The sequence below is a fragment of the Oncorhynchus mykiss genome, chromosome 8 (genome assembly GCF_057628025.1).
Source record: "Oncorhynchus mykiss isolate SJ-2025 chromosome 8, ASM5762802v1, whole genome shotgun sequence".
NCBI lineage: Eukaryota > Metazoa > Chordata > Actinopteri > Salmoniformes > Salmonidae > Oncorhynchus > Oncorhynchus mykiss.
In genome coordinates, this window is record NC_143029.1 from 23682871 (window position 1) to 23704583 (window position 21713).

At 44.2% G+C, this 21713-nt stretch overlaps 1 protein-coding gene across 1 annotated transcript in view; it reads left to right on the forward strand.

Annotated features, from left to right (window-relative positions):
- aig1 (androgen induced 1) overlaps positions 1–21713 on the forward strand; it is a 65857-nt gene continuing 44144 nt past the window's right edge. The window contains exons 1-3 of the mRNA XM_021611994.3: positions 1–612; positions 8649–8804; positions 18102–18203. Of these exons, the coding sequence (XP_021467669.2) occupies positions 472–612; positions 8649–8804; positions 18102–18203 (399 nt within the window). The 5' untranslated portion in view covers positions 1–471. The remainder of the gene's footprint in view (positions 613–8648; positions 8805–18101; positions 18204–21713) is intronic.

The following is a 21713-nucleotide window of genomic DNA, read 5'->3' on the forward strand; positions in this document are numbered from 1 at the left end:
ACACATCAACAACAGTCACCCACGAAGCATCGTTACCCATCGCTCCACAAAAGCCGCGGCCCTTGCAGAGCAAGGGGAACAACTACTTCAAGGTCTCAGAGCAAGTGACGTCACCGATTGAAAGGCTATTCAGTGCTCCCCACCGCTAACTAAGCTAGCCGTTTCACATCTGTTACACTAGACTAGCCAAAACCATTGACCAGACTATAAAGACATAATTGAAGGAGCCTCTGTATGTATGCAGAGCATCACATAGTGGTCTGCTCCTCCTCGTCTTGGAGAGGCTGCGTTCTGTTTCTATGGCAACACCCCTCCTCCTCATCCCTTTCCTCACGTTCACATCTCGTACGCAACCTCCTCTGTCTGATTCCCTTCTCCGAGGCAACGACCCCCCTGCACTGTGCGAGACCCGCAGCATCAATCTGACAGGAGGATATAGCAGGAGACGAGACAAGGACACGGAGAAAAAACATGGCGCTCATCCCATCTCAGGTGCTAAGGGTAGCCATTCTCCTGTCCTATTTCTCCATCCTCTGCAATTATAAAGCAATTGACATGCCCGCGCATCAAACATATGGCGGGAGCTGGAAGTTTTTAACATTCATAGACCTGGTAAGTGTAATATTGTTCTCTAGACCGAAGCCTGGTCATTCAGAAATGCTAGCACGTCATGGTATGATATGCTACAGTCAGTGTCCTACCTCCAGTTGTTGATACCGCCCACCCTCAGTTGCGAAACGGGCCTGCTGTGTTATTAGGCTGTCAGCTACAATATGTTTTGTTTCTTCCAGCGCTGTACAGACTCCTCAATTTTTTGGGCAAGTGTTACGGTCATTAAAAGCTCACACCCACTAAAAAGGCTCCCCCTCTTCTCGGCTGCTGATGCGCGCAAGTCAGTTGCCTTTTTTTGTTGCAACATTGGAATCACATGAATCACAATTATTAAGGAACCATCCGTGGCCCGTGGGTACCCGAGATGATGTGATTAGGATAACGACATCCTGAGCTCAAATGATTCCCCTGTTAGATCACACAGCCTTTATTTTAAGAGAACGTTGTTTGGATAGTAAAAAACCTTCTATGAAAACACCCAGGATGTTTTCTTTATCTCACTGTCTGTGATTTGCTCTTCTTTTTTCTAGGAATAGTTGCACTCTTGTTTTCTGAAATACATTTTCACATTTTGCTTACTCTATAAGTATATGTACATGCACACGCACGCACACACACACACACACACACACATATATATTTAGATCCTGATGTTCTGTCAGTTTTTCAACAGATGACTCATGTTTTCCACATTAGAAGCCCACTGCTGAGCCATTTTACTACTATTTTTATGGCAATGGCGCTAAATGCAATAACAGCAATAAACATGTTTTGTTATTGTGCATTACAACATCTAGTTTAAGCCGATCATATAAATCCTGACAACAAAGTTTGTGTGTCGCGCGTGCATGCGCATGTTTGTGCATGTGTGTGTTTACTATTTAGTCATGATTGTCTTTAGTCATGATGAATTACTGCCGTGATGATAAAAACGCCAATGTGACGTGAATATGCCAACCCCAGGAATAGTACTTAGATTTAGCTCCCAATTTACTGTAATGAAAATGTGCAATGTCCTACTACTTATGACGGATTCTCTCATTCTTCTGCTTATTAGTTTTATTTTTCTCAGGAATCAAAGCGTGTAGCTACTCCCCAGTGGTGGAAAAAGTACCCAATTATTATACTTGAGTAAAAGTAAAGATACTTTAATAGAAAATGACTCAAGTAAAAGTGAAAGTCACCCAGTAAAATACTACTTGAGTAAAATTCTAAAAGTATTTGGTTTTAAATATACTTAAGCATCAAAAGTAAATGTAATTGCTAAAATATACTTAAGTGTCAAAAGTAAAAATATGAATAATTTAAAATTCCTTATATTAAGCAAACCAGACATCACCATTTTCTTGTTTTTGTGATTCATGGATAGCCAGGGGCACACTCCAACACTCACTCACATCATTTACAAACGAAGCATGTGTGTTTAGTGAGTCCGCCAGATCAGAGGCAGTAGGGATGACCAGGGATGTTCTCTTGATAAGTGCGTGAAAGGACCATTTTCCTGTCCTGCTAAGCATTCCAAATGTAACGAGTACTTTTGGGTGTCAGGGAAAATGTATGGAGTAAAAAGTACATAATTTTCTTTAGGAATGTAGTGAAGTAAAAGTAAAAGTTGTCAAAAATATAAATAGTAAAGTAAAGTACAGATACCCCAAAAAACTATTTAAGTAGTACTTTAAAGTATTTTTACTTAAGTACTTTACACCACTGCTACTCACACCCCACTGTGAACAGATTTCAGTTCAACATCTAGTTTTGATTTACATTTGGTTGATTTGTAAACTAATCTGTATTCAACATGAAATCAATAGAAAGTGTCACCATGTCATTGGATTTAGGTTAAAAGTTGGGTGAAGAAAATAACGTTTCCCTTACTTTGATGATTCTTCGCAAATCCAAACAGTTTTCTGTGTTGATTCAACCTCATCATATTGATTGTATTATTTTGAAATGACGTGAAAACAACATTGATTCAACCAGTTTTTTTGCCCAGTGGGACACTGGTAGTGGGTAGTTTGCTCTGCTTTAGCTCACACAAATAGGGGCACAAGAAATGAAGGTAACACGATGTGAGGTTGATATGGGTTGAGTTTGACATGAAACAGCTAGGCCTTTTGAATAACTGGTTTCGTTTTATTCTATACGTCATCATCATGATTAAGTGTTGCTATATGAAGCAGTTATTATTAGAACAGACAATATTATCACAGCAAAAGATGCTACTCGCTCGCAGGCTTTAGAATCAGACCTTACTCAGGGCGAATGGGATAGAAGTCTAGTGGAAAACTAGAAACCAGCCACGGTAAGCCAGGCCTAACCTCCACGCCTCTGTCTGTCTACACTAATTCTGTTACACTTCACTTGGTTTAGGACCTTGGCTGCCTAGCTGTGATTTTAGCCTGTAGATATGTTTTCATTGGGTCTCAGTCATTCATTATTGAGTGTGGAGTTCAGATGTGGGTTTCCATCGGGGATACATGAGGAGCAGAACACAGGGCTGTCCAGTGGGTTGATACCACCAGTGAGATCTGGCTTTTGTCCACATGAATCAATAGGCAGAACAAAACGTCTAACCCCTGTGCTTGGAGTCAAGTCATATGATCTGAAAAGTTTTGTTGTGGTTTAGCATAGTGCCTCTTCGGATAAAAACTGAGGCACCTAGCAGACAGATTATGAAACTGAGTCATACTTTTGGTTTAAAATGTTCTCTCACTTCCAAGTTGTTAGTTAAATTAATCAGTTTTAAAGGCCCAATGCAGTAACAATTTAGTTTTTCCTGTGTTTTGTATCATATTGTTCAAAAACAAACACTGTGAAAGTGTGAATAAATGTGATCAGAGTTATTTCCAGATAGTTGCTGTTTGAAAATACAATTTACACAGGACCTTCTAATCAGCGGGTTTTACATGGGCAGAGTTTTGACTTGCCAAAATGTATATTTTTTATTTCACCTTTTATTTCACCTACCTTACCAGGTAGGCCAGTTGAGAACAAGTTCAGGTTTACAACTGCAACCTGGCCAAAATAAAGCAAAGCAGTGCGACAAAACACATGGGATAAACAAAAGTACAGTCAATAACAATAGAATATTGTATACGGTGTGTGCAAATGAAGTAAGGAGGTAAGGCAATAAATTGGCCAATAGTGGCAAAGTAATTACAAATTAGCAATTTACACTGGAGTGATACATGTGCTGATGAGAATGTGCAAGTAGAAATACCGGTGTGCAAAAGAGCAGAAAATGAGGGGATGAGGTAGGTAGTTGGTTGGATGGGCTATTTACAGATGGACTGTGTACAGCAGCCGCGATCGGTAAGCTGCTCTGACAGCTGACGCTTAAAGTTAGTGAGGGAGATATAAGTCTAAAACTTCAGTGAACTGGAGGGAAAGGCGGTGTTGAAGGTGTTGGCTTTGGGAATGACCAGTGAAATATACCGGACGGAGCGTGTGCTATGGTTGGGTGTTACTATGGTGACCAGTGTACCTAGCAAAGACTTATAGATGACCTGGAGCCAGTGGGTTTGTCGACGAATATGTAGCAAGGACCAGCCAACGAGAGCATACATGTAGTATATGGTTCTTTGGTTACAAAACGGATGGCACTGTGATAGACTGCATCCAATTTGCTGAGTAGAGTGTTGGAGGCTATTTTGTAAATGACATCGCCGAAGTCAAGGATCGGTAGGATAGTAAATTTTACGAGGGTATGTTTGGCAGCATGAGTGAAGGAGGCTTTGTTTGCAAAAATAGGAAGCCGATTCTAGATTTAACTTTGGATTGGAGATGCTTAATGTGAGTCTGGAAGGAGAGCTTACAGTCTAGCCAGACACCTAGGTATTTGTAGTTGTCCACATATTCTAAGTCAGAACAGTCCAGAGTAGTGATGCTAGTCGGGTGTGCGGGTGCGTGCAGCGATCGGTTGAAGAGCATGCATTTAGTTTTAATAGCATTTAAGAGCAGTTGGAGGCCATGGAAGGAGTGTTGTATGGCTTTGAAGCTCGTTTGGAGGTTTGTTAACACAGTGTCCAAAGAAGGGCCAGACGTATACAGAATGGTGTCATCTGCATAGAGGTGGATCAGAGAATCACCCGCAGCAAGAGCGACATCATTGATATATACAGAGAAAAGAGTCAAACTGGTCGCGATTCGAAATGGTCGGTGATCTGTTTGTTCACTTGGTTTTTGAAGACTTTAGAAAGGCAGGGCAGGATGGATATGGGTCTGTAACAGTTTGTGTCTAGAGTGTCTTCCCCTTTGAAGAGGGGGATGACAGCGGCCGCTTTCCAATCTTTAGGAATCTCAGATGATATGAAAGAGAGGTTGAACAGACTAGTAATAGGGGTTGCAACAATGGCAGCGGATAATTTTAGGAAAAGAGGGTCCAGATTGTCTAGCCCAGCTGATTTGTAGGGATCCAGATTTTGCAGCTCTTTCAGAACACCAGCTGTCTGGATCTGGGTGAAGGAGAAGTGGGGGGGGGGGGCTTGGGCCAGTTGCTGCTGGTGGTGCAGAGCTGTTGGCCGGGGTTGGGGTAGCCAGGTGGAAAGCATGGCCATCCGTAGAGGAATGCTCATTGAAATTCTAGATTATCGTGGATTTATCAGTGGTGACAGTTTTGCCTGGTCTCAGTGCAGTGTGCAGTTGGGAGGAGGTACTCTTATACTCCATGGACTTTACAGTGTCCCAAAACTTTTGGCAATTAGTGCTGCAACATGCAAATTTCTGTTTGAAAAAGCTAGCCTTTGCTTTCCTAACTGAGTGTGTGTATTGGTTCCTGACTTCACTGAAAGTTGCATATCGCGGGGACTATTCAATGCTAGTGCAGTACGCCATAGGGTGTTTTTGTGCTGGTCAAGGGCAGTCAAGTCTGGAGTGAGCCAAGGGCTATATCTGTTCTTAGTTCTACATTTTTTGAAAGGGGCATGCTTATTTAAGATGTTGAGGAAAGCACTTTTAAAGAACAAACAGGCATCCTCTACTGATGGGATGAGGTTAATATCCCTCCAGGATACCCGGGCCAGGTTGATTAGAAAGGCCTGCTCGCAGAAGTGTTTTAGGGAGCGTTTGACAGTGATGAGGGGTGGTCGTTTGACAGCGGACCCATAACGGACGCAGGCAATGAGGCAGTGATCGCTGAGTTCCTGGTTGAAAACAGCAGAGGTGTATTTAGAGTGCAAATTGGTCAGGATTATATCTGAGGGTGCCCATGTTTACAGATTTGGGATTGTACCTGGTAGGTTCCTTGATAATTTGTGTGAAATTGAGGGCATCTAGCTTAGATTGTAGGACAGCCGGGGTGTTAAGCATATCCCAATTTAGGTCACCTAGCAGTGCGAACTCTGACAATAGATGGGGGGCAATCAATTCACATATGGTGTCCAGGGCACAGCTGGGAGCTGAGGGGGGTCTATAACAAGCGTCAACAGTGAGGGACTTATTTCTGGAGAGATGGATCTTTAAAAGTAGAAGCTCAAACTGTTTTGGCATAGACCTGGATAGTATGACAGAACGCTACAGTCTATCTCTACAGTAGATAACAATTCTGCCCCCTTTAGCAGTTATGTCTTGATGGAAAATGTTGTAATTGGGGATGGACATTTCAGAATTGTTGGTAGCCTTCCTAAACCAGGATTCAGACACGGCTAGGACATCAGGGTTGGCGAAGTGTGCTAAAGCAGTGAATAAAGCAAACTTAGGGAGGAGGCTTGTGATGTTAACATGCATGAATCAAAGGCTTTTACGGTTGCAGAAGTCAACAAATGAGACCTCTTGGAGACACACAGGGCCTGGGTTAACCTCTACATCACCAGAGGAACAGAGGAGGAGTAGGATGAGGGTACGGCTAAAGGCTATAAGAACTGGTCGTCTAGTGCGTTCGGAACAGAGAATAAAAGGAGCAGATTTCTGGGTGTGGTAGGATAGATTCAGGGCATAGTGTACAGACAAGGGTATGGTAGGGTGCGAGTACAGTGGGGGTAAACCTAGGCATTGAGTGACAATGAGAGAGGTTGCATCTCTGGAGGCGCCAGTTATGCTAGGTGCGGTCTCCGCATGTGTGGGGGGTGGGACAAGGGGGCTATCTGAGGCATGTTGAGCAGGACTAGGGGCTTCACAGTAAAATTAAACAATGAGAGCTGCCCTAAACAACAGTATACAAGCTAAAATAACAAGGTAAAATAACAAAGAGCGTTCCAAACCTCTCAGCCAATAACAGCTAGTTTTCAGGTTATAATGCCCCTAGGCAAAACTCTTTCTTTTTGACGATTTTATTGAAAAACTATTACAGTAAGGTACTTAATTGTTACACAGAAAATTATTTGATTGTGTGATAAAGACAGCTGCACAGAGCCTTTAAGCCAAATAAGTGACCATATAGAGCATGTGTCATCTGTTTTATGTCAGACACACACACACACACACACACACACACACACACACACACACACACACACATTATATAAGTGGCATAGCTGTAGTGCCAGAGTGCAGATCCTCTCTGCCACAGAGTGTCAGGTGATGCCCAGAGGGGGCAGGTGTGGACAGAGAGATATTATGTCTGGCTTTACATACTGTCCCCTTCCCTAGACCACCCAGTACTTATTAAGGCCCTCTCTGCACCTGGCCAGCACACTACACAGCACATGTAAAGAGGGCTAGGGGGAGTGTAGGACAGTGCCTAATGTCTTTGCTAAGTAAGACATGATGCATTACTCTACTCTCTTGTCAGCCTTTGCTAACTGTGGAGGTAATTAGGTTCCTAGACATTACATTGCTTCCCATTAGTCTATATAGGGCAATACATGTTGGATATGGTCTGTCTTGTAATTACATTATGCTGTAGTATGTACATCATCACTCCTATAGCTGTTAAACTTCTAAACTGGTTCTGTATCTCTCTTGTTCATGCAGCTTCCATATTCTCCTTCCCAGACTCCCTCTGTGCTCCACTCTCCCTGCTGCAGACATTTGAGTTGTGTGGAGCAACACTTTATAACCTGAGCTCCAGTCCAGGAATGATTGTAGTTGCTCCTAAGTGCCTGCAATACAGGGCAGGGAAAGAGCCTGTAGAAATATTAAAGGGTTTTATGCTTAGATTTTGGCATTCATTCCCTGTGAGAGCTCTGTTTTCCAAACCCCATGCATTTGAGATAAGTGAAAAAGAACCTGGAAGGCATTCGTTTTTTGCATAGCCTCAGGCTAAACCTGCTGCTTACAAAGGCAAAAAAACGAAGTCAAAGATATAAAGGCTGCGAAAACGCCTGAGAAATGAAACAGCTGTCTTGTGTGTTAGCTAGGTGTCACACTGATGCTGTTGCTGGGCACTACCCTGTCCTAGAACCAAGTTCTGCAACGCAATTTTTGGACCGAAAAGATAATGCTGGTCCCTGGAATCCGAAATGAAACATTGAATTAAATGAGAATGAAAGTCACACTTTCCAGTCTGTTGGGTTTTTGCTGTGGCGATAAAGACACCCTGTTATGTTCTCTAGCTCTTAATTTCATGCAAAAATAATCCCCACCGCTGCCACAGACTGCTTATAGACCCACATAAAATGACATATGCTAGTTTAAGGGGATAGACATCGAAAGTATGAGGTTCATGTAATTGTTCAGTTGTTATATATTTTTATTGCTATATAAAATATGTATTTTATTTAAATGTATGTATGGCAAAATATGCGTTGCGTTTTAGAGGACACCTCAATGAACTCCTTTTTGATATACATATGAATGTTTTATAGATATGCTTTTTGGGATTCATATGCTTCCCATGAATATAATGTGATATTAATATTTAATGCTACTGTCCTCTTGAGAGATGACGAACTCTACTGATTTTGTGACCCAAAATAATCTCCTGTTCACCTCTCCGGATTTAAATTGTGTTGTAAAATTCTTTGTCCCGTGACACAACTCCTGGATCAGCTATTCTGCTTAGAAAGAGTGACATGATAATGTCTAACTATTGTGTAATCTGTTGTGGCTGCTCTTATCTCTAAGAACACATCGTTTTGTCCTCGCCTTCCCTGCTCTAGGTGATCCAGGCAGTTTTCTTTGGTGTGTGTGTGCTGACAGACCTGTCCAGACTGCTGACCAAGGGCAGTGAGAACCAGGAGCAAGACAGGCAGCTTAGGAAGCTCATTGGCCTGAGGGACTGGATGATGGCTGTGCTGGCCTTCCCCGTTGGAGTGGTGAGTGATAGTCACGACACAACACTACAGTAGGCCTGGAGCGTTGGAGTCTGCTCTCAGATCTGATTGTGTTGTACCGCTAACTCAACGACCATTGAAGTAGACTATACTGTACAGCACAACCAGATCTGGGACTATGATAGTTTCCCTTTTACAGTACGCCAACGATGCACAAATTCACTGAGAAAGAAGCAGAAGACACTGTAAATGTTCTGCATTGTAAATAACGGCCTTTCTTACTCTGACAGTCTACATGCTTGAAACCACAGATCCACAACAACCATATGTTTCCATTCTCGTTCCCTTTTCAAGAATCATTCATGGATAGAGAAAAGATATTTGAAGAAACAGCTAATGTACCGGAATATGTGCTTCATTGCATTATTGTTATTTAATGCAAGTATCCTCAGTGCAGCATACAATACTACAGCTTCACTGATGTAGAGTACAGTGCATTCGGAAAGTATTCAGACCCCTTGACATTTTCCACATTGTGTTACCTTACAGCCTATTCCCAAAAATGATTTATACACAATACTGCATAATGACAAATTAAAAACAGGTTTTTATACATTTTTGCAAATTTATTCAAATAATTCAGACCCATTACTCAGTACTTTGTTGAAGCACCTTTGGCAGCGATTACAGCCTTGAGTCTTCTTGGGTATGACGCTACAAGCTTAGCACACCTGTATTTGGGGAGTTTCTCCCATTATTCTCTGCAGATCCTCTCAAACTCTATCAGGTTGGATGGGGAGTGTAGCTGCACCAGCTATTTTCAGATTTTCGATCGGATTCAAGTCCGGGCTCTGGCTGGGCCACTCAAGGACATTCAGAAACTTGTCTTGAAGCCACTCCTGCATAGTCTTGGCTGTGTGCTTAGGGTCGTTGTCCTGTTGGAATGTGAACCTTCGCCCCAGTCCTGAGCGCTCTGAAGCAGGTTTTCTTCAAGGATCTTGCTGTACTTTGCTTCGTTCATCTTTGCCTCAATCCTGACTAGTCTCCCAGTCCCTACCGCTGAAAAACATCCCCACAGCATGATGCTGCCATCACCATGCTTCCCCGTAGGGATGGTGCCAGGTTTCCTCCAGACGTGACGCTTGGCATTCAGGCCAAAGAGTTAAATCTCGGTTTCATCAGACCAGAGAATCTTGTTTCTCATGGTCTGAGAGTCTTTAAGTGCCTTTTGGCAACTCCAAGCGGGCTGTCATGTGCCTTTTACTGAGGAGTGGCTTCTGTCTGGCCACTCTAACATAAAGGCCTGATTGGTGAGGGGTGCAGAGATGGTTGTTGTTCTGGAAGGTTCACCCATCTCCACAGAGGAACTCTGACCATCGGGTTCTTGGTCACCTCCCTGACCAAGGCCCTTCTTCCCCGATTGCTCAGTTTGATCGGGCGGCCAGCTCTAGGAAGAGTCTTGGTGGTTCCAAACTTCTTCCATTTAAGAATGATGGAGGCCACTGTGTTCTTGGGGACCTTCAAAGCTGCAGAAATGTTATGGTACCATTCCCCAGATCTGTGCCTCAACACAATCCTGTATCGGAGCTCTTCCTTCAACCTCATGGCTTAGTTTTTGCTCTGACATGTGCTGTCAACTGTGGGACCTTATATAGACAGGTGTGTGCCTTTCCAAATCATGTCCAATCAATTGAATTTACCACATCTGGAGTTGTAGAAAGTTGTAGAAGGATCTCAAAGATGATCAATGGAAACAGCATGCACCTGAGCTCAATTTCGAGTATCATAGCAAAGGGTCTGAATACTTATGTAAATAATTATTTTTTAAATGTTTTTTTATACATTTTTAAAACTTCAAAAAAACTGTTTTCGCTTCGTCATTATGGGGTATTGTGTGTAGATTGCAGATGTATAATTTTTTAAAATCAATTTTAGATTGAGGCTGTAACGTAACAAAATGTGGGAAAAGTCAAGGGGTCTGAATACTTTCTGAAGGTACCGTATCTGAGAAGCATAACAGAAACTCAACAACTCCACATACTAAACAAGTGTCTGTTTGTCTTCTAGGTCGCCAGACACATGCTAGTCTTTAGCCTATATGTTGGTCAGCCAAATCCATCTCACTTCTCACTGGTGAAACCGAAAGGCTGACGGAAAGGAAAGGTCCCCTAGCTAGCCTTCCGTGTGAGTCAGTGGACACCTTTCCCTGGTGCATGCTGCTGTCTGTGGTCTTACTGGACTGCACTGGCCTCTGGGAGGGCCTTTGCATAAGTAAGGACACCAAGTCACATTGTCTTGGATGCAGCACGGCCCATTTGCTTTGCAAATGCCAAGTCATCTATCAGGATGGGTGTCATGTGACAGCCTTGGAGGCAGCGGGCAGGCAGCGGTCAGGCAACGAGAAAAAGGAAACTGTGTTTGTCTTGCTTTTATATGCCCTTGTGTCCGTGATTGCCATCTGATAATTACTCTGAAAATATTTAAATTGGATCTTTGCTGCCGTCTTTTTTCTGTTGCAGGAAGAGGTGATGTTTTAGTTTCATACAGTGAGGAGGTGGCGAAGGGCCAGGGTGCCCAGGCAGCAGGCGCTGAGGGGTTCGTACAGAGATGTGTATTTATAAGGTACTGGGAAGATACTGGTTGCCAATATGATGGTTTTTCCAGACCTCGAGCCAAAAGATAGGGACATCATTTCATGTTCACTAACTTTGGCCTAGTCACTGTGTAATAAGTAAGAAGAAAATTACATGTCATGTCATCATCTTATTTAACATGGCCTAAAGTGAAATAGGGACAGGCATGTTCTGTGTATCACAGTCCTTGTTTACCAAAGATCATGTGACGTGTGCTGGGACCGAATTTTGATCCTGTGTTCTTCTGTGTAGGTACACATGAAAAAAAAGAACGTGCAGCAAACATGTGAGTCAGACATGTGGTTTCCATACATTCGACCAAAAGGGACAGCACTCATTTTGAAGTCGTAGGCGGGGCTTACCTCATCATGTGACCATGAGCAACCATGACCGATTCATGCCCGCTACACTTTGACATGAGCATTTTCACATTTAAATGTCAACTAGGACTGTCAAACAAATTTGATCCAGTTCATCGCAGGATTTCCTGTGATTGATCAGGATTAATCGCAAATTAATCATTTTCTCAAATTGAGCTGTAATTTAAGATGTATTTATACAAAAAGCATTAAAGGAATATTATCAAAATCAGGTAAATTGATAAAGAGACTTTCTTTAACCTCAAAGTCAACTTGTTTTGACATTGTTGTTTTTAGTATATAGATTATGTATGTTGGACGTTTTCAGTGTTTCAACACTTTCAAACCAAAATTACAAAAAGTGACCTTGAGTTAACTGATTAACTCTGACAGCGCAAATTTTAACATGTCAAAAAGGATAGATAATAGGCCTCCAGAGGGGCACAGCGGTCTAAGGCCCTGCTTTGCAGTGCTTGAGGCGTCACTACAGACCAGGGTTTGATCCCAGGCTGTATCACAGCCGGCCACGACCAGGAGACCCATGAGGTGGTGCACAATTGGCCCAGCATCGTCCGGGTTAGGGGAGGGTTTGGCCGGCCGGGATGTCCTTGTCCCATCACCCTCTAGCGACTCCTTGTGGCGGGCCAGGCGCATGCACGCTGACTTCGGTCGCCAGGTGTACGGTGTTTCCTCCGATACATTGGTGCGGGTGGCTTCCAGGTGAAGAGAGCAGTGTGGCTTGGCAAGGTCGTGTTTCAGGGGACGCATGGCTCTCGACCTTCGCCTCTCCCGAGTCCGTACGGGAGTTGCAGCGATGGGACAAGACTGTAAATACTAATTGGATACCACAGAATTGGGGAGAAAAAGGGCTAAAAAAGATAAATAAGAAGACACTCAGCGCTTCTCTGTCCTTTACACTGGGCTCTTCTAACGGTCACTGACCAACGTATGAAGAAGAGTGTGCCTTCAGCTGTAACACTCCAAATGGAATGAAGTAAAAGTAACAAGTAATTAACAAATAATAACAAAATAACAATAGCGATACTATATACAGGGGGTAACGGTACAGAGTCAATGTGCAGGGGGACCGGTTAGTTGAGGTAATATGTACATATAGGTAGAGTTATTAAAGTGACTATGCACAGATGATAACCACAGAGAGTAGCAGCGGTGTAAAAGACGGGGAGGGGCAATCCAAGTAGTCTGGGTAGCCATTTGACTAGATGTTCAGGAGTCTTATGGCTTGAGGGTAGAAGCTGTTTAGAAGCCTCTTCGACCTAGACTTGGTGTCTATGACCAGGCTGGCTGGAGTCTTTGACAATTTTTAGGGCCTTCCTCTGACACGCCTGGTATAGAGGTCCTGTATGGCAGGAAGCTTGGCCCCAGTGATGTACTGAGCCGTTTGCACTACCCTCTGTAGTGCTTTGCGGTCAGAGGCCGAACAGTTGCCATACCAGGCAGTGATCAAGATGGCGCCGAGGAACATGACTGAAGTTTTACATTCTCCCAACTAATAGTGCTATTTTGTTTGTTTTTTGGCATTTTGTGTAACTTATTTTGTAACTTATTGTGTACATAATGTACACAATACATGTGTACATATGTTGCTGCTACTGTCTCTTATGACCAAAAATAACTTCTGGACATGAGAACAGCGATTACTCACCGCGGACTGGAATAAACTTTTTCCTTTAACGAGTCCGACAAGAACGATATCCTGCTTTCTGGGAACAGGCCCAGATCCATGCCTTTTGCGTGACGAAAAGACGCAGGGAAAGGGGACGCAGATCGGGCAGCCTTCTGAGAATCCATAGGCGAGCAAGTAAACTCCCACTGCCATCTGTTCTTCTTGCTTCTTTCCTGCCTGGATGGCAGGAAGCTTGGCCCCAGTGATGTGCAGGGCCATTCGCACTACCCTCTGTAGCGCCTTACGGTCAGATGCCGAGCAGTTCCCATACCATACCAGGCGGTGATGCAACCAGTCAGGATGCTCTCGATGGTGCAGCTGTAGAACTTTTTGAGGATCTGAGGACCCATGCCCTCCTCACGATTGTCTTAGTGTGCTTGGACCATGTTAGTTTGTTGGGGATGTGGACACCAAGGAACTTGAAGCTCTCAACCTGCATCCACTGCAGCCAGGTCAATGAGATTGGGGGCGTGCTCGGTCCTCTTTTTCCTGTAGTCCACAATCAGCTCCTTTGTCTTGATCATCTTGAGGGAGAGGTTGTTGTCATGGCACCACATGGCCAGGTCTCTGAACTCCTCACTATAGTCTTTGTCGGTGATCAGACCTACCACTCTTGTGTCATCGGCAAACTTAATGATGGTGTAGGAGTCGTGCCTGGCCGTGTAGTCATGAGTGAACAGGGAATACAGGAGGGGACTGAGCACACACCCTTGAAGGGCCCCTGTGTTGAGGATCAGCATTGCTAATGTGTTGTTACCTACCCTTACCACCTGGGGGCGGCCCGTCAGGAAGTGCAGGATCCAGTTGCAAAGGGAGATGTTTGGTCCCAGGGTCCTTAGCTTATTGAAGAGCTTTGAGACCACTATGGTGTTGAACGCTGAGCTGTAGTCAATGAATAGCATTTTCACATAGGTGTTCCTTTTGTCCAGGTGGGAAAGGGCAGTGTGGAGTGCAATAGAGATTGAATCATCTGTGGATCTGTTGGGGCGGTATGTGAATTGGAGTGGGTCTAGGGTTTCTGGGATAATGGTGTTGATGTGAGCCATGACCAGCCTTTCAAAGCACTTCATGTCTACAGACGTGAGTGCTACGGATCGGTAGTCATTTAAGCAGGTTACCTTAGTATTCTTGGGCACAGGCACTATGGTGGTCTGCTTGAAACATGTTGGTATTACAGACTCAGACAGGGAGAGGTTGAAAATGTCAGTGAAGACACTTGCCATTTGGTCAGAGCATGCTCGCAGTACCCGTCCTGGTAATCTGTCTGGCCCTGCGGCCTTGTGAATGTTGACCTGTTTAAAGGTCTTACTCACATCGGCTGCGGAGAGCGTGATCACACAGTCTTCCAGAACAGCTGGTGCTCTCATGCATGTTTCCGTGTTATTTGCCTTGAAGCGAGCATAGAAGTAGTTTAGCTCGTCTGGTAGGCTTGTGTCACTGGGCAGCTCTCGGCTGTGCTTCCCTTTGTAGTCTGTAATAGCTTGCAAGCCCTGCCACATCTGACGAGCGTCAGAGCCGGTGTAATAATCTTAGTCTTGTATTGACGCTTTGCCTGTTTGATGGTTTGTCGGAGGGCATAGTGGGATTTCTTACAAGCTTCCGGGTTAGAGTCCCGCTCCTTGAAAGCGGTAGCTCTAGCCTTTAGCTCAGTGCGGATGTTGCCTGTAATCCATGGCTTCTGGTTGGGGTGTGTACGTACGGTCACAAAGGGGGCGACGTCATCAATGTACTTATTGATGAAGCCAATGATTGATGTGGTGTACTCCTCAATGCCATCGGAGGAACCCAGGAACATATTCCAGTCCATACTAGCAAAACAGTCCTGTAGCTTAGCATCTGCTTCATCTGACCTCTTTTTAATTGATCTAGTCACTGGTGCTTCCTACTTTAATTTTAGCTTGTAAGCAGAAATCAGGAGAACAGAATTATGGTCAGATTTGCCAATTGGAGGGAGAGCTTTGTATGAGTCTCTGTGTGTGGAGTAAAGATGGTCCAATGTTTTTTTCCCCCTCTGGTTGCACTTTTAACATGCTGATAGAAATTTGGTAAGACAGATGTAAGTTTCTCTGCATTAAAGTCCCCGGCTACTAGGAACGCCACCTCTGGGTGAACGTTTTCTTGTTTGCTTATACTCAGGTAGGCCAAGTTACCTTTTTACAGAACGCCATTACCACTGCAACATGTTAACACCACCTTTTCACATGAGGAGAATAACACTGTTTCGCCACCACAGCTGAACTTGCAATTCGATATGTGGAAGTTATATTTTCAAATGCAGATGTCTCTTACATATGAAACTGTTTTCACATGTGCAACTGCAATTGTGTGAGGTGAAAACATGTTTTTCTTCTCATGTGAAAAGATGGTGTTAACATGTGAACTCTAAATGTACTACATGTGATAAAATGGTTTCACGTGAAATTTAACCTCAACATGTGAAAACCGCTATTTCACGTGAAAATGCGATTTCACGTGTGTTTTTTCATAAGGGTAGGCTGTAAGACATGAGTCAATACAGAAGCAGAGCAGAGAGAGAGACCACGCGCTGCTCCTTAGGTGTCCTCCTAAAAACCAGCGAGCAGTTGCTAGCGTCACCTTCACAGAGCACTGCAGGCTGCTATATGATGAGCCACTTGGCACTGGCCCCTGTCTGAGAGTTGGCCATGAAGTTCAGTTTACACACCACACAATGGATGTAATTAGTGTCGCGGCTAATGCCGGGAAAAATGAGCCCCAGTCGACGGTGATGTTTGGTAATGATAATATACGTGTATCTCTAGACTGTTCTAGTGCTCTAGTGTGTGTGTGTGTGTGTGTGTGTGTATTCTCCCTGAATTGGTCGGGTATGAATGCATCCCTGGCAGGGTGGAGCGCACCCCTTCATTCTTCCCACCTCTCCACATGATGAAAGAGGAGAGCGTGCCATCAGGGCACAATATCAGGGGCATCTCACATGCATCCGTCTGAGGCGCAGACGGTAGGCCAGGTAATTCCATCCACCTAACTGGGCTGCGGATGGTTTGGCTCCTGGACAGGCTTGAAGGCCCCTGACAGGGCCAGGTGTGGTTTCCCTACAGCCCGATGACATGGAGCCCATGCAGCTAAAAAGGCTGAGGGTGTGGAAATGTGAAATGTCTAAATAAACTACCTGTCTCAGACCGAGTCCATTTACTCGCACTCTGCACCTCGGAGAGGAAATAAGAAATGCTGTTTCTCGCTTTCGAGGGGCTTTAATAAGCTGCTCCCTCAGAGTCAATGCTCTCCATTCAGCAGGCCTGCCTGCCGTGGCCTTGTAACGCAGCCTGTTTATTTGGCTACAGCGGCAAGTCATCGGAAACTTACTGGAAAACAGAGATCCAGTTAAATACTGTGAGAATACGAAGCAAAACAGGATTCTGTCACATCGCTAATCGAGGTTGATTAATGCTAATAGGTTGGGTAGTTGTGTATGGTCGGGAGCAGTTAGAACTGTCTGGATCAAAGAGATTACGGGCAGAACTGGAATCCGTTCACCGAGGAAGCTGCTCCACTCCATGGAGCTGGAACTTCAAATAGCCCCTTTCAAAGCCTCTACACTCGACAGTAACATGCTTGTTTTTGCAGTGCGTTTGATATCCTCACAAGCTTACTACTGTCCTTCCTACAGGGGGCATACAGGGCTTGTGGAGAAGCGCCGGGATAAGAGACAAGGAAAGGAAAAGAAGTCAGCTCTTAGGGATTAATTATGGTATGCTGATATGAAAACATGAGCCCAGAACTGTCGCTTCGCTTCACCTCACGGCTGCATGGTGGGCTTTAGCGCTAGCTCGCCTCGTTGTTAGTATGAGAGTGCCGGGCAGCCTTCCTTTGAAGGAGGAATGGATAGAGGAGATAGCTAGTGCTTAGGTCAGAGGCTGACATCTCTGCGCTCCAGGACTGTCCTCAGATGAACAGACTGTGGGGGCGGCTGGGTCGAGCTCAACCCGGGCCAGGTCAGGCCAAGCAGGAAACCTCATGGAGAGACAGGGAAGAGAAGGGCCACAACAGAACCAGGGGATTTCCTGGGTACATGATGACCTGAGGGATACCGCGTCTCCAGAGGGTGTAAAACGCAGGCGGATATGGTCTGGAAAATACAAATAGACCATTGCATTGCCATTTAAATTACAGACATATTTATCTTGTCTGAAAAATATGACATGATAATATAATATGAAGACTTAGAGCTGAAAACACAATTTACCGTACTTTTTTCAAATCTACCCTTTGGATAGGTTGAACTATATTTTCTTGGCATAACATGGGCAGCATGTAAACATTCATGGTTATTTGATCCCCTGGGCCCATAGCTTCACGAGGCTGGATGGTGTGTCCTATGACATGGCTCAAGGTGCTGTACTTTTGGGTGTGTAATGGTACGTGTGTCTCATATATATTATAGGCTATATATATATATATTTATAGACTACCACAACCTCACGTTACGCAATATTCCAACCTAGTATTTCCAGCACAAAACATGAACTTACCAACAAATATATCTATGCCAAGTGCAGTGAAGTTTAACTTTGAATAAGTCCTATGTCCTCACTATGCCTCCTATGTTCTCACTATAGCTCCTATGTCCTCACTCTTTCTCCTATGTCCTCACTATGTCTCCTATGTCCCTGTCTCTCTGCAGTTTGTGGTGACCATGTTCTGGACCCTGTACTTGTATGACAGAGACCTGGTGTACCCCAGACTGCTGGACAACTTCATACCCCAGTGGCTCAACCACGGCATGGTGAGTACTGTCTGTCTGCTATACTGTTCCCAGGCCTGTCATAGCATTACTCTGTTACATTATTTAGTATGGCTAGTACAGGGTGTCTAGAAAAAAAAAGAGCTAGAATAAGATAATGGTTATGCATACATTTTTGTCAAAAAGACAAATGTTATTTAGTCCCAAAGATAAATGTTATTTCACCCACTACACGTCTATGTGGTCATATTTGTCATTTAACATAATCATTTATCACAGTTAATACGAACAGTTACTCCAGTTGAGGTATTTAGTATAGGCCATAAGCATTTTCCCATCACTATTTGAGAACCCACTCAGTAAATAAATAGACATTTGAGAGCATATCTGGAGCCCCAGACATTAGTCACAGTGGACAATGGGCAGCTAATGGTGCCTAAACGCTTCCTATAATAGCAGACAAGTAGCGAGGCACATTTTGTTCTCCTCAATAAGAACAAACCTTCTCTATGGTCATATTGACGTCAGCATTCAAAACAATGGGAAGAGGTTTTTCAACTGCTGATATCAATCAGATGGAACTGAAGCCCTCCTGCTGGCACAATTAGATGATAGGCTTGTTATTCTTGCAGGTGAGACTGGTGATTGATGGCTGTGTTCAATGTGTGTGTGTGTGTGTGTGTGTGTGTGTGTGTGTGTGTGTGTGTGTGTGTGTGTGTGTGTGTGTGTGTGTGTGTGTGTGTGTGTCTGCACGTGCTACATGTCTTTTGGCTCCACAATCACATCCCATTCCTACAACAAGAGTCAAGCCTCCAGCTGTGTGCATAGACAGTGTATGTAAGGTAAATACGTCTCAATGGATGTCTTAATGGATGCGACATATTGTAGTAGTCTGTGTCGTGGCTAGCGAACCAATAATAGTACACAGACTGGTTGCTACGTAACAATAACTGTGTTCACATAGACTGCGTAAGCAATGATAAAGTCTGTGTATGCAATTTGGGTTGAAGTGTATGCAAATGTCCAAAGCGTCACAGATGATATTAAATGGTGTTTAATGGGCCATACTACCGAATACCAGCATACCTTTTTCAGTCAAACCGTGGAACAACGCCTTGTTTAGATTGCAACTATGGATATGCAACCTTTCCATTCAGTAGAGATCACGTGAGAGATAAATCAGATCATTTTCAAGTGGCGCTATGCAAAAGTGCCGGACTCATATCCTCAAGCTTATTACACTGAACCATATCCACAGCAGCCAGGAGTGTTGTTTGTTGTGTGTGTTGGAATCTGGGTTGCTACGGTCAATTCAAGTCCCAATTGCTCGGATCAAACATAAACAGATCAATGATTATGATTCCGCAAATCAGGACGAGACGTTACCCAGCGCCTCAACAATCATGTGGACTAACATGACCCTGTCCAACCCAGAACAGACACACTCACAGAAAGTGGCCTGGCCTCCAGTCCTGCTAACCATGTTGCTAAGGGCCAACCCCAGGAAATAACCACAACGGGTCCAACAGCTGAAAACAATTCATAATATGCAAACCTTCCAGATATGTGAGCTCTGGACGGGTGACGACTGCAGCAGCAGAGTTACTCCATAGTAAATATTTTGCCACATTCCATGGTACCGCATTTGTTTGTTTACCCCCGCTGCCACGGCAACTGTCTCCCGCTCCCTTCTGTGTTAGGAGGGAGTGACCGGACCCTGTTACTGTTTGGCAGTCTGGCCTGGCCTGTGTCTGCTATTACAGTTCACTACAGAGCAAGAGAGCCTGGCCTAGTTCAGCCCTATATATCTATCGCCTCATCACACTGCATATCACAGGGCTGCTGGTTGAAAATTCAAATACGCAGGCAAACAGGCAGCAGGATGTAACAGAGGAAAGGCAGGCAGGCAGGAATTATTTTGCACCCTGTCTACCACACAATGAAGCCTTGATGCACACAGAGCGATGCAGGGGAGAGAGGTGTTGATAGAAACCTGGTCACACCTTTCCCTCAGTGTGGGAGATACAACATACCATCCTCACACAGTCCCTGACACAGTGCACTGCTGCACACAGCCCTAGAGATAACGTTATTCAGGGAATGCACAAAGAGAAGACAATAATGTTTTATAGACTGTGTAAGGAGGGCTCTGATTACAATGCTGATAGTACAGCATGTAGTACTGTCAAAGTGATATCCCACTGAATATCCTAGCAACGTTCCGTTCATTTATGCAGAATATCCCCCCTGAATATTCCTTTCAAGTTCACAAAATAAAGAGAGACTTGACTTCAAAAGTGGGCCACGGAAAGTGTAAATCTGCCATCAAGAGATTTGCCTTCCAGAAGATACACAAAGGAAGAGACAATAAACCAGTGTGAATTCTACAGCATTTGTCACCAAAGCGGGAATATACGGAACAGTTTCCCTCAGCACATGTTTTGATGTTGTCAAATCCCGGTGCTGCATGTTTGGCAAGCTTAACAGGCTTCCCTTAATGTGACTAGGGCAGAGTCACTTCATCGCCACTTAAACAGTTAGGCATTGCGGATTCTCTGTGAGAGTTCCACCGAGTTCCACCTGCGTCAAACTCGCTTCAACAATAATCCAAGTCTTCTATAAGTGGGCTGCTGAGAGAGTACTGTTTCTGTAATGTAATGTTCATTCCAGACATCTCTCACCGCGAACAGTCCAGGTTCAAAGCAGCTCAATGCATGTCAATGCTGCAAGTAAACATTTGACATTTCCCCGTAGAGATACATATGTAGGGATGGCGCCAGCTGGCTACCAATGTCCCGGTTCACAATAACAACGAGAGTCAGAAACCAACAAAACAAGTGGAAGATTGAGAGAAACAGACAAGTTGGAGGTATTCTATTCTTGTTGGGCCTATGTGGCGTTCGCAGGAAGCCTCTCTCTCCCTCTCTGTCAGGGCAGGCTTATATTTCATTCAGCAGGTCGGTTCAGGGGACGTTTAAATGACACTGTGCCTTGAGATGGACCTCATTGTGCGCCGGGGTCTTTATGACTGATTATCCCTGGTAAACACCCCCTACGTCTCAGCCAGGCCTTTAGTTGCGCTGCCAAGTGTAAAGCCAGGGGACAATGTGATACACCACAGCACCCTTTCCATAAGAGCAGTCCTCTGATTCCCCCACATCAACTATTCATGTCCCTTCTCTTTTACTTTGGTGTGATCCCTCTCTATGTTCTTTTGTCATGTGTATTTATTTACCTAGGTGGAAATGTATTTGGATTATTATTAAGTTTTCATCACAGATGGTTGTACCAATAATGGTTGTAACAATATCACCTCCTCACGGAGCCCCAACGGTGGAGGTGTCATACTCATAAAACGTAGCGGTCAAACAGGGAAATGGTTCCAATTGTTTCTCCACATTAATTTTTCCCACGGGGGATTTTAAAAACACTTCAAATAAGGGCTGTGTTTCTTGTAGGCTTACACTGGCGTGACATTTTGATAACTATGTAAATCTCTCTGGGACAAGGTGACTCATCAATATCTACAGCTCTATTTACCTCAGAACCCCA